Below are 13,366 nucleotides of genomic sequence, written 5' to 3'. Positions count from 1 at the left end.
GTCCCGCCTCTGATTAGGTTAATAGCCAATCATAGCCCCTGAAGTACATATTGAATATTAATCATTAAAATGAGCATAAACATTTGAATATTATTAGAAAATGACAAAAGATAAATGAAATATGAATATGATTGTAAGTGATGATCAGCTATCAGATCTCTGTTTTACTAAGAAGGCTAAAGACCATTGAACTCATCCTGCGAGACAGAACGCCAGAAACTCTCTGATGCTCACAAAGCGTTTTTTAGTGATCATGAGAAACTTTGTGCACGTGCAATATTTCCTCATGAGCTTCACAAATATCTTAAGCACAGGAAATACTCCTCGTGAGCGATGGAACGACAGAATGGTTTCCAGATAATTTTCTGTGTGCACCTAAATTAACTTTTGTTTTTTTAACCCGTGTTGCCTTCAGGCGACACGTTAAAGAGGTCGCACCTTCGAGGCTCACCCCTTCAAACAGAAACATTTGAACCCTCTGACTCTCAGTGGCCTCCTCTGTGTCGAGCTTTGTGCAGGAAGCAGGCAGAGTGCTGCAGTGTCACGTATTCACAGATGAAGGATGTGACAGGACGCAACATGACACGCCTGCACCGCCTTCATCAACCTAATGAGTCTCACTTCACTTAGTGAGAAGTTTATCATCAGGTGCAGGGCGATGCCTTTCCCAGATGTCCTTGACAGTGGCAGCAGTTAGCGTCTCAGCTGAATTAAAAAAAGACAGATAAGCAGTGACGGAAAACACTCGACACGCTGATAAGAATGTTTAAAGAAGAATGTTTACACTCTACAAGATTATACATCTTTTAATAAGGTCAAAAAGTCAGATCATCAGACGGGGACGTCTCCAGATATATTTCTAATTTTAGGATTTATTTTTGGGCTTTTTCTGCTTTTATTAGACAGACAGGAGAGAGAGAGGGAGAGAGAGAGAGAGAGACAGGGGCCATACTCCGTACATGAGGCGTGCAAACCAACCACTAGGCCACCAGCAAATTATTAGACTTACATCAAACGTAAACGAAAACAGCTTCAATTCTTACAACAATTAAAAAGAACAAAGAATAATCTTCATTTGTGTACATGCTCTATGTTATACTACTGGTTCACATGTGATGCACGCCATCCCTGGCGCTCACGATATCTGAACCTAACTGTCAATCATGTCAGCTACACGCCTTATTGTGAAGAACTCTTATCCTTCATCAAATCAAAACTGATGAGTCATCAAAACATTCACCCCCCCCCCCCGTACAGTGTGTGTCGATCGAGACATGAGCTAATCACACCTGTTTATTTTTTTGAACCAGGCTGTAAACATGTTAATCTCTGCTGTAAAAACAGGCTTTTTAGAATGGGTGTGTATGTGACTTCCTGTGCTTCTGCAGCCAGCCTCTAGTGGACACTTAGAGGTACTGCAGAATTTTGGCTTTTCAGCATCCGCTTCATTTCTTTACACTGGAGGTTTCTGCTTGGTTTAAAAACTTGACATGCTTTAACAAGTCCAGCTCGATTAGAAACTGAGATCAAATTAATATATTTTTTAAACACACAAAAACCTTAGATAATAAAAACAGTAGTGAAGTAAATGTGTCGGTTATATTCCTGCTTTTCTAAACTAACTCTGCATCATTATTACTATTATTCATTTGTTGTTGTTGTTTTCTGCTCTGATCAGCTGTTCTGCCTGCTTGTGGCGCGTGGTCCGATTCACATTCACTGTTTACTTCCTCGCGGGCAGGAGGGAGGGAGCGTGAGGCCTACATGCGGCTCGCGGAGTCGTCAATGGCGGCGGGCACGCCCAGCGCGCGGGCACGTGGCAGCCCGGAGTGACTCCAGAGTGCTCATCGGACTTCATTTACAGTTTGAAGGAAACAAACAACAACAACAACAACAACAATCAGGTGACTCAACATATCGGACGTTTCATACGTCCGATATGTTGAGTCTGTGGGGATGTTTTTAAAGTGCTGTGCCCAGATTGTTTCAGTGAAATTATAATTTTAGTTTTTCTTAAAGATAAAATCATAAATACTATTTGTTTAATAATGGATTAAATGTAAAAAGTGATCAGAGAACACAGAGAGGAGGTGAGGACTCCCCCCTTCCCCCCCCTTCCCCCCCCTCCCTCCTCCTCCTCTCATTGTGGACATCTCATCCAGCACGTCTCTCTGTTCCTCACGTTGCTCTCATTCACTGCAAAGAAAACACATCAGGGCCGGAAGTGGCACAGTCCGCCTTCAAAACAAAAGGTTGACATCTCAAAGGTCGCTGATGTGCTCTTTACTGAAGAGCCATTACTAAAAGTTTTAAATCAATATTTATTTTTTCTTCCGTGCTTTCACATATTACGCTAAAACACTGAATGAATATCGTTCCCAGAGAAAAATGTTAAAGCCCAAAATGTTTTATTTCTAAGTTAAAGTCCAAAACGCAAACATCCTCCATTTAAAGCCGACATAGAAAAAGAAGAGCTGCATTAAGTGTTTCTATTGTTTTAAGGCGGTAACATACAATTGGATGCTCTTAAAAATGAACATCTTTGGGAAAACCGAAATTGAAATTTCTTGTAACGATACGAAATAACTAAGCATCAATTTTTAATTTATTGAGGTTTAGTTGTCATTGTTAAACAAATCATTCTGACTTCAAATGTAGAATTGTATTTATCAATATATATATATTCGCATGATACTAAGAGATTATTTACTCTTTCTTTTCTTTCTTGAGCGACTGAAGACATTTAATGTGAAGCTGTAAGGCTTTTATTTTGAAATCGACAGCCGGAAGTAGTATCTTTGCACCCTTGAGAACTTGCCAGAGTTTCAGCTTAAATACGAACCCGATGACACGCAGAATCAGAGTATTATAATCATCTTCAGAGTTCACCTGTCAGTCAAAGAGACACCCTGAAAACATCGAAACTTTTAAAGTGACAGTTGTTGTGTTCTGTTTTAAGGGTCATCCGGGTCACTTGTCAGTCTGAGAGAATGCCTCTGGTCGAGCTCATGCGGGACTCGGACTTGGAGCGCTTGGCCCTGGAGCGGGTCGTCCCGGCTCTGCTGTCCCGCGGGTTCTGCTACCTGGACGGACTGCTCGGGGACGTGGCCGGGGACGCGGTGCTGGACCAGGTGAAGGAGATGCACTTCTCCGGGGCGCTGCAGGACGGCCGGCTGGCGGGCTCCGCGTCGGGCGTCCAGCGGAGGAGCATCCGCGGGGACAAGATCGCGTGGGTGAGCGGCACGGAGCGCGGCTGCGAGGCGATCAACTTCCTGCTCAACGTGATCGATAAACTGATCTCCGTGTGCGCCAGACGGCTCGGGGGCAAAGCCATCCGGGAGAGGTCAAAGGTAAGACCGAGAGAGAGAGATGAGGGTCAAGTTCAAGAGTTTATATTGTAAAATAACAAGCGCAAACAATCATTAGCTCCTACTGCAGAGGTCAAACTTTATTTAAAGTGACGTCACGCCTTATCACAGGTAAATAAGATAAATAAGACAAACAACAGCATGGAGAGGTACAACTGAGTGGAGGGTCAATACATGGTGGATACTTTGGAAAACAAATTGAAATAAAACTGTAGGTGAACGGACTTCGGGAGGTTAAAGTCTCAAATATTTAAAATGTCAAAAAGTTAATGATTATTTGTGCAGGTGTTTTATTTTGTTGAAGGCGCTCTGATATTTAAACATAACTCGGGAACATGATGCATGATGTGCTCTGTCAACCCTTTCCTATAATCAAAATAATACGTTTATTTGTGGAGTGCTTATCGGCTGCCTGATTAGTAAGGTCATCTGTCACATTTTTCTGCAGCGAGGAGAAAAAGAGATAGAGCTCTGTGTAAAATGTTCAAATACATGTTTCTGAGCAGTGAAGTCAGTGTGTGAGCAGGACTTGTGCTTATGTTGCTGGTTTTACAAGAATCATATCCAAGTCTAAAATTCTGGTATTGGGACAATCTCCATGTCAGACCGGTTGAGGTGATAAACTTCCTGCTCAACGTGATGGATAACTGATGACTTAGACTCTTTGTCCACCTGGTGTTTTTTTTATTCTAAACGCCAGAGAGCGTTTGCAGCAGCAGGCGGCCGTCCAGAGAAAAAGTGCAGCTCCCCGCTCGGAGGGCTCAAGATGAAAATCTTTCAACTTTCAGAAAGGCGCTGTTGATGTCAGCGGCGCTCTTTTCAAAATGTAAGATATTTCCCCTATTTTTGGCTCCTTGTACCCACATCCTGCTCACTCCGTGTCATGACAGAGTAGGAGGAGAAACATCCTCCGTTTGATTCTCATAGTGGAGGAGGAAAAGATCTCAAATATAAAACATGCAGCTAAAAGCAACGGAGCAGAGTCCATCACACAGAGGTCGTTTTTTTAAGAGACTGTTGTCATGGAGACAGGACGCATGTGCAAGAGCTTCACCCAGCCAGCGCTTAAAACGGCAGGTGTACACAGGGCCTTAGGAAAGCTGGGAGTGAGGTTTCCGACGTCCTACATTAAGCTATCTCGTTGTTTTTAGTCGGACATGGGAACATTTGTCCATCACGGGGAACTTGCTTGAAACCTTTTTGTGATTGTGATGAGGAAGTGATCTACAGCAGGAGAAGCTTCCTGAAGGTGTAAAGTTTGTTGAACAGTGCGGGACGGTGTTAGTCGTGGCAGCTTCCTGTCCTCGTTCATACTTCCTCAGCAGCTTCTTAAAGGTTACCTCGTCCTCTGCTGATCCTGAAGTTACCCTCTAGGTGTTGAACCTGCACTTCTTCTTGGAGGACTTTAGTGTTTTACTCGATGCTCTCCAAGCTCAGCTGAAAAACACAGTCTGTTTTCTGGATTCAGGTCAGCTTACGGTCGCTCACAGAGGCCGAGGAGGCCGGAGCGCTTTCCTTTTTGCTTGACCTGTTCCAAACAGAATCATGTTGAAGCGGCGGAGGTGTCATGGCGGTGTCCCTACATGTTTGTCCTTTTGGCAGCAGTCCAGAGACCCACTCTGGGCCCGGAGCCAAGGCTTCAGAAACCAGAGCACGCTCCAGGAAGCACAGGAAATGTCCTGGACCAGATCAGGTCCTCTGGGTGTCCTCTGCACGGTATGTTGCTGCAGTATAGTGGGTTAAAACCTTAGGGAACCCGAGCCCGATGTGAGTGAAAGACAAAAAGCTTCATCAAGGGGGGAGCAACTCCCCCCTTGATGAAGTTAATCTTTGAGTTAAATACACATCCAGAGAGAGAAAATCATTAGGGCATTAACTTACCGGAGGTAATAAAAGCTGCTGATATTCCTCTTTTTAATATTTTGCGAGTGATGGCCATGAAGCACATAACAAGAACATGGAAACAACAACATCCACCTAGACTTAACTCGTTTTTTTTAATGATTGAACAAACTTTACACAACGAATAATGTACAAGAGGTGACTTACATAAAATATATAAGATGTATCCAAAAAAAGACTTGATGGGCTGTACAGGTACATGAAATCAAAAGATCAGTAGATGGGCAACACCCCCCCCCCTCCCTTTATTTTTAAATTATAATTATAAATATGATTTTTCTTCCTAATTTAGCTTTAATTTGAACTTCTGTTGTTTGGGGGTTTTTTAAAAAAAAATTTCCTTGTACTGTCTTTGTTTAGTTTTTATGGTTTAGTTTTTTATTTATAAAAAATAAAAATGTTGCAATGCATTCTGAAGTCACTGTTGTGAATGAAAACTGTAAACGAACATTGCAATAAAGTGAAAAAAAAAGAAAAAAGAAAGGCTGTTTGTGCCTTTTATTGAAGAGACAGGTGGAGAGAGTTAGAAAATGGGGCTAGAGAGAGTGAGATTGGGGAATGCCTTGCGGGAATGAAGCCACAGGTCGGATTCAAACCCGGGCTGACCGCCCTGAGGACTGCAGCCTCTCAACGGTGTTTGATTCTGCTTAGATTCAACGCAGACGTCTGAATCAGGCTCGACTGCTTCATTCAGTAGTGCTCCCCCTAGTGGTACAGAGTGGTACACCAGTCTGGTCATGTGTTAGGAAGTGCACGCTCAATCCTAGTTTAATAGACATGAATTGAATCCTTTGTTTTTGCGTTCTTCTTCTTGTGTTTGACTTTTTTGAAGTAGCTCTTTCGATTCAGTTTGAGTCCGGATATCTTCTTCAAAACGGGTCAACTGATGGTCATTACCATATAATCTAAAAGTCATTAACATCAGAGTGAAGTAAACAACAAGAGAAGAAGAAAGCAGCTCTACAACACACACACACACACACACACACACACTTGTTTTCCTGTTGGAGTCGTGCAGATTTATCGGTGGACTTTCTCACGTACACACAGACACTTACTCAATTATTCACTCCCTCACTCACACGTACACACTCTGATTTACGGTATCCTCGCTTTTCCTCCTTCACACACACACATTCAGCATGTCCGCCCTGTCCGCACGTGCGGCCGCGTACAGTGAGCCCTCATCTCACGCATCTGTCTTTGTTATCAGATAGAACTTTAAAAGACAACAAACCAGTCACAATAGGAGTACACACACACACACACACACACACATACATATATTTGGGAACACACAAATTTGATCTTATCTTTGTAAGAAAGAGAAGGGGGGGTGGGGCGGTAGTGATGTGTGTGCGGTTGTTTGGCAGGTTTCCAGCCTGATGACGGTTTAATGGCCGGGCTACGTGTGGAACGTGAGACTGCAGACCGTACCCTGAATGAAAACAAACAGAATTACAAGTTCTGATATCACTCTCTCTGTGCTTGTCACCTTGGTTACACGGTAAAAAACAAGTTAACAGTAAAACTATCAGAGGACAGAAGGGTGTGTGTGAGCTGATTTAAAGTGTGTTTCTGTTTCTCCTTCTGACTTCCAGTGATATCTCACATCCTAGTTATGAGCTGTTGTTTGACTTTGGAGAGTGATGCAGGATGTCTCCGAGCTGCAGGTTGGCGTAATCTGCAGCAGCGACTCTGAAACTCGACGTATTCAGACCCCGAGACACGAGAAGTGCAGGACTGTGGAACTTATAAATGCACGCGTTCAAAGACGTCCTTCAAGCCTCCAAACAGCCGAATAATCTGAAGCTGTAGCCATGACAACCTTAAATAACCTCACAGAGGATCAGCTGCTTATTGTTACTGGAAGGAAATCCACAATTTGAGTCTTTTGTTGACTTTGACACGGAAACGTGTGTCTGATTGTCTGCTGCTTCCTGCAGGGGGGGGTCCAGTTCAGATGAATGTGTGTGGATGTTATTCTAGTGTTTTATTGTTTTATGTTTTATTTTAATCTTCAGGTTTTATTCCGCTATAAGAACGAGAATTAACGCAGCGAGCACCAGCCAGGATTTAGACGTTAGACTTCGGATGAAATCTGAATGTCTAAGAACTCTTTAATCAACCGGCTAAAATCCAACAAAAACAAGGTTTCCTCTTTTCATTTTTATGAGCTATAATGTCCAACTGCACGGTGGTACAGTGGTTAGCGCTGTCGCCTCACAGCGAGGAGGTTCCTGGTTAGAATCCCCGTCTGACAGGAGCCTCTCTGTGTGAATCTGCATGTTCTCCCTGTGCTTGTGTGGGTTCTCTCCGGGTACTCTGGCTTCCTCCCACAGTCCAAAGACATGCTTGTTAAGTTAACTGGTGACTCTACATTGTCCGTAGGTGTGAATGCGAGTGTGGCTGGTTGTCTCTGTCAGCCCTGTGATTGGCTGGTGAACAGTCCAGGGTGTAACCACACAAACGAAGCTCAAACAGTCTTCAGTTTTCTGTCAACAGATTAAAACATAAAACAACAGTCTCTGCGTGAAGGTCATTTTGACTGCTGTGACTTCTCGTTAGTAGTTTATCTGCAGGATTTGACACACACACACACACACACACACACATGATGCAAACATGAACACACACATGCAATCTGTGTACGTGCAGCCGGCGCCGTAGTCTCATAACCACAACACCCGCTATGAGCTAATAACCCCCCTCCCCCTCGTACCCACACGAATGCACATATGTGGACACACACAGAGGAAGTTTCTTCAACTCATCTTTCAACACCGCTGATGTTCAACATGTCCGCCGTGTCACTGTGGGCTGAACGTACCGAACATGTGTGATCAAGTTTAGCTTCAAACGTTCATGTTGTTTAAATCCTGAGGACTAAAAAACGATGTTCTTATATTTGTGTATTCATGCTTTTGTGTTTCAATATTCTCCATCTGTCTGGTTTTGTGTCTTCAGGCCATGGTGGCGTGTTACCCTGGAGACGGGGCAGGTTACGTCAAACACGTGGACAACCCAAACTTGGACGGACGCTGCATCACCTGCATCTACTACCTCAACAAGAACTGGGACCCCAAGGTGCGTTCAAGGACCTTTGTTCATTACAGATTCACTTTTTTTCTTTTCCGTTTGGCCTCTGGCAAGTGTCCAAATGTTTTTTTTTAATTTACAGCAAGCAGAGAATTAAAGGAGCAATATGTTACTCTGACACCTAGTGTTTAAAATGGGTACTGCAGTCCAACCTCTAAACATTGTAGAGAGCTGTCTCCCCCCGCCCCCTCCTCTCTAGAGTCGATGCTCACACAGGTCACCATGTGGTGGACACTGAAGCTTCAGTGTTTATCCAGCTCTGCATCGGTCTGTAAACCTTTCTGTGTTCTAACCTCTCTCCATTTTTCAAAAGCATCTCCAATGTTGATCCTAGTTTGAGCACGTTTCTGCTCGTGGAGCTTATTAGAAACATGCAGAGGCTTTATGGAGCTATTATTGTGGCAAAACTGTTTGAATATGCGTACACAGATCCAAAAAATGTGTAAAAAGATCCACAAATGAGTATACTAATCTGCAAATATGTAGACCAATTTCAAAATGTTACTTATTTATTTACTTATTTTAAATACTTATTTATTAATGGCAGTGAACTTTTTCAGCTGTAAATCCTGAAATAAACACAAATGAGGCGGGCCTCTCCATTGGCTGTCATTTTACAGGTGACTTTTGCAACACTCCTGCTGTGCAAGATCCACAAATGTGTACACATATCTTCAAATGTGTCTGACGATCTGCAAACACTTTAGTGGGATTTGCCCTGAGCTCAGGCTCACAGGCTAGGCTGCCAGGCTGCGTACCGCTTTGCCCGCACTTTACAGGAATCAAATTTCAAAACCACAAACTATAATGGACCCTCCATCGTAGCCTCCTCAGTAAAACTGCACCCACGACAGCTATCCAGCTCAGTAATGTCCGTCTTGAAGTCACTGGGTGCTACCGCGGACAGTCAGCCTAGCCTGTGAGCCTGAGCTCAGGGCAAACCTCACGAATGTGTTAGCAGATCGTCAGACACATTTGAAGATATGTGTACACATTTGTGGATCTTGCACGGCAGGAGTGTTGCAAAAGTCACTTGTAAAATGACAGCCAATGGCGAGGCCCGCCTCAGTTGTAAGCGTAGTAAGTTCACTTTATATTTTCAGTCAGGAGAAATATGGAAACAAACAGAGCTCAGGTTTAAATAACAGAACTGACTTTATTGTTTTGGAGACAGAACAACAACACAGAAGTATGAGTTCATGAGAGAGAGGGGAAATATGTGTTGATGATTTATGTTTGATTCAAAACAATCTTTACAGGATGTGGTTATAGAAAAGATCTGTCATCATCGTTCACTTCCTGTAATGTCGCCTCCAGCTGATCTTTGTATTGTCGTTCATCAGGAGCACGGAGGAATCCTCCGGATTTTCCCAGAGGGGAAGTCTTACGTAGCCGACATCAAGCCGCTGTTCGACCGGCTGCTCTTCTTCTGGTCAGACCGCAGGAACCCGCACGAGGTGCAGCCCTCCTTCGCTACCAGGTAACCAACCAATCAGAGAACTGATCCTGCAGGAGACGTTTAGTTTGTTCAAATCTCCCTGAACTTCTAGATCAGAGGATTAAATTACAGCATTGATCATCTGCTGTAGTGTTTGTAGATTTATTGATTATTGTAAATTTAATGAAACAACCTGAACCTCATGTTTCCCTCTCTGCTCCCTGCATCATTCTCAGTCTGTGATCTTTTGTCCTGCATGTGACTCAGCCCGACCCGTAAAATAAGTCTTTAACAGCCTTAAATTAAGATGTTTTCTCTTTAAATATTCATATAAGTTCAATCATCATTTATTCGGGAGGTCACTCGGTACTGATGTGGAATGAAATTAGCTTTTTATACTCAAACTCTGTTAATACACGGACAGTTGGCGCCCTCTGCTGGAGAGAACTTGTAATAAGTCATTCTGGGAAAAGGAGCATCTTTAATCCATTTACACGTCTCTTATTGTGAACGTAGGGATGTAAGGGGAACAGTTTTTCCTGCTTAAATCTGCTGTTTTAGAATATATGGAGTAAAAAGATTGCTCTGAGAAATCTAAACAGAAATAAAGATACAGCGGTAATTAATCAGCTGATGTTTCTGCTTCAGGTATGCCATCACGATCTGGTACTTTGACTCTGAGGAGAGAGCCGAGGCTAAGAGACGCACCAGAAGCCTGACAGGTACGCACTCACTGTACACCCTATGTATGCATGTATGTATGAATTTATGTATGTATGTATGAAAAATCCATTAGTGTATGTATGTAAGCATGTGTGCATGTATGTATGCATATGCGTATGTATGTATGAGAAATCCATGAATGTATGATGTATGTATGAAAAATCCATGTATGTATGAAAAATGCATTTATGTATGTACAGTATGTATGTGTGTGTGTATGTTTATAATATAATACTATACATCGGCACTTATTCATGTTTTCATGCTTTTATTGAAACATTCACACATACGTACAAAGTTACTGATGTTAGCGTGTCAGTGAAGCTCAGTATACAACGAGGACTGATGACTTGTATTGTACAGAATATTCATGCACTTTAATTTGATGGTTCTCTTCATGTGTTTCAGCTTCCACTCTGCAGCAGGGCAGCAGCTCCAGCTGAATGTGAGGAAACATCACCACCTGGTGTTTGATTCGCTGATCAGCAGGGGAAGACGACAGGACTCCTCCGGAAAGCTTCTGAAACGCTGAAAGAAAAAAGTCACTGTGGAGGGATTCAGGGGGTTTTCAAATCTAAAGTCCCTTCATGTCTTTGGTTGGGATCAGGGATGGTCCACCTTCCTGCACTGCTGAAACCTGATGAATGCTGAGTTCAGGGGACCCGCGGTTACTCTGGACTTTCTTCTACTCTATGAGATGTTTGTGCGTTTCTCCCGGCTGAGGAGAGGAAAAGAGCAGACTGCACCTTTAAGAGAAGGAAAAGAGACAAAAGTTTACAGACAGAAAGACTTTACAGACCGCATGTGAGGTTGATGTATTTTATGCTGTACTTGTTTAATGTCTTTCTTAAACTTTGGAAGAGGCTGAAAAACATGGAAGTTTTTCTGTGTTAAAGAGGATCACTGGAGAAGATTAACTGGTTAATGAAATCTTTAAAAATGTCAAACTGTGTTATTGCACTCTTATCTTGTTGATGTGAAGCAGTTGATTAAATTGTTTGTTGAATTGATAATAAAACTTGATCTTGATAACAAGGAAACAGGAGAACTCTTTCGTTCTTTCAATTTATATATTTTTACATTATATGACATACACATTCATGAATTTTTCATACAAATATGAATACATGCATACATATGTACATAGATGATTTCTTTAGACATACATACATACAAACATGTACATTGTATGAAAACTCCATGCATGTACATATGTAACTTTTCGACATAGGTTAGTAATGTCGTTTCTTTCAAAAATTTACACTTTTTTTTTTTGATGATTAGTTAATTTATGGGTTCTTTCGACAGGTGTGCATGTATATCAAATTAGGTATATGTCACTTTTTCACAAATTTTCGACATAGGTATGTGTGTCGTTTTTCTCCAATTTTTGACATAGCTATGTATATCGGTTTTTATTTTTATTTTTTGACATAGGTATGTATGTCGTTTTTTTTTTTTTTAATTCCACATAGGCATGTACCTATGTCTCCAATTTTCGACATAGGTATGTATGTCATTTTTTCCAAATTTCGACATAGGTATGTACGTTGTTTTCTTTTCAACTTTTCACATGGGCATGTATGTCGTTTTTCTCAATTTTTCTACATAGTTGTTGTTTTTTTTCGACATAGGCATGTATGTCGTTTTTTCCAAATTTCAACATATGTCGTTTATTTCCAATTTTCAACATTGGTATGCATGTCGGTTTTTTTTTCCAATTTTCCACATAGGCATGTATGTCGTTTTTCTTTTCGTTTTTTTTTTTCGACACAGTTGTTGTTTTTTTCGACATAGGTATGTATGTCGTTATTTTTCCAATTTTCCACATAAGATAAAAAAGATAAGATAAGATATACTTTATTCATCCCAGCAGGGAAATGTAGGTGTTCCAGCAGCCAGCATACATACAAACACACAACACAACACATATACATACATATCCCACCCATACAAAAGAACATGAGCCCACAATACAGTTTGATATATGATATATGCAACTCAGGCTAAAGTTTAAAAGTTTAAATGTCTTCTGTCCTTACTTAAAGGGGAGTCGTTATAAAGTCCTTTTTGCAGTTTAGCTGCCGTAGCCTCCCACACTCTTTTGTTGATGCATGTTATTGTCCATAATGTTCAACAGTTTCTGTATCATCCTTCTCCCCATCACCACCTCCAGGGGCTCCACAGCAGTCCCCAGCACAGAGCCAGCCCGCCAGAGTCACAAGCCCTGATGCTGCTGCCCCAACAGACGGCTGCAAAGAAAATGGCACAGTCTGATAAAACATGGATAACATTTTGCTACACACATTAAAAGACCTAAGCTTCCTCAAGAAGTAGAGTCTGCTCTGACCCTTCTTGTAGACGGCCTCTGTGTGGTGCTTCCAGTCCAGTTTATTGTTCATGTGCACCCCCAAGTATTTATAGCACTCCACCACCTGCACCTCCTCCCCAAGGATAGAGATGGTGCTTAGCTCAGGCCTGTCCCTCCTAAAGTCCACCACCATTTCCTTGGTCTTTTACATTTAACACCAGGTGGTTCTTCCCACTCCATGCAACAAAGTTATCCACCAGCATCCTGTATTCTGTCTCCTCTCCACCACTGATACACCCTACTACCGCAGTATCGTCTGAGAACTTCTGTAAGTGACAAGCGTCAGAGTTATACTGGAAGTCTGAAGTATATAGTGTGAAGAGGAAAGGGGACAACACAGTCCCCTGCAGCGCTCCTATGCCACTGACCGCCCGCTCAGACACAGACCTCCCCAGCCTCACAAACTGTGGTCTGTCAGTCAGGTAATCCATGATCCATGATGTTGTGGTGGTGTCTACCTGCATC

At 42.3% G+C, this 13,366-nt stretch overlaps 1 protein-coding gene across 1 annotated transcript; it reads left to right on the top strand.

The window, feature by feature from the left end:
* Positions 1-2,812: 2,812 nt before the first annotated feature.
* egln3 (egl-9 family hypoxia-inducible factor 3) lies at positions 2,813-11,570 on the top strand. Its single transcript, XM_061062826.1, has 5 exons — positions 2,813-3,350; positions 8,238-8,357; positions 9,713-9,849; positions 10,456-10,529; positions 10,939-11,570. The coding sequence occupies exons 1-5, from the start codon at positions 2,991-2,993 to the stop codon at positions 10,971-10,973; spliced, it is 726 nt and encodes a 241-aa protein (XP_060918809.1). The 5' UTR covers positions 2,813-2,990; the 3' UTR covers positions 10,974-11,570.
* The last annotated feature ends 1,796 nt before the right edge of the window (positions 11,571-13,366 follow it).

The sequence above is a fragment of the Labrus mixtus genome, chromosome 18 (genome assembly GCF_963584025.1).
Source record: "Labrus mixtus chromosome 18, fLabMix1.1, whole genome shotgun sequence".
Taxonomy (NCBI): Eukaryota; Metazoa; Chordata; class Actinopteri; order Labriformes; family Labridae; genus Labrus; species Labrus mixtus.
The sequence above is the reverse complement of the archived record's forward strand: the minus strand, read 5'-3'. Positions and strand labels throughout refer to the sequence as shown.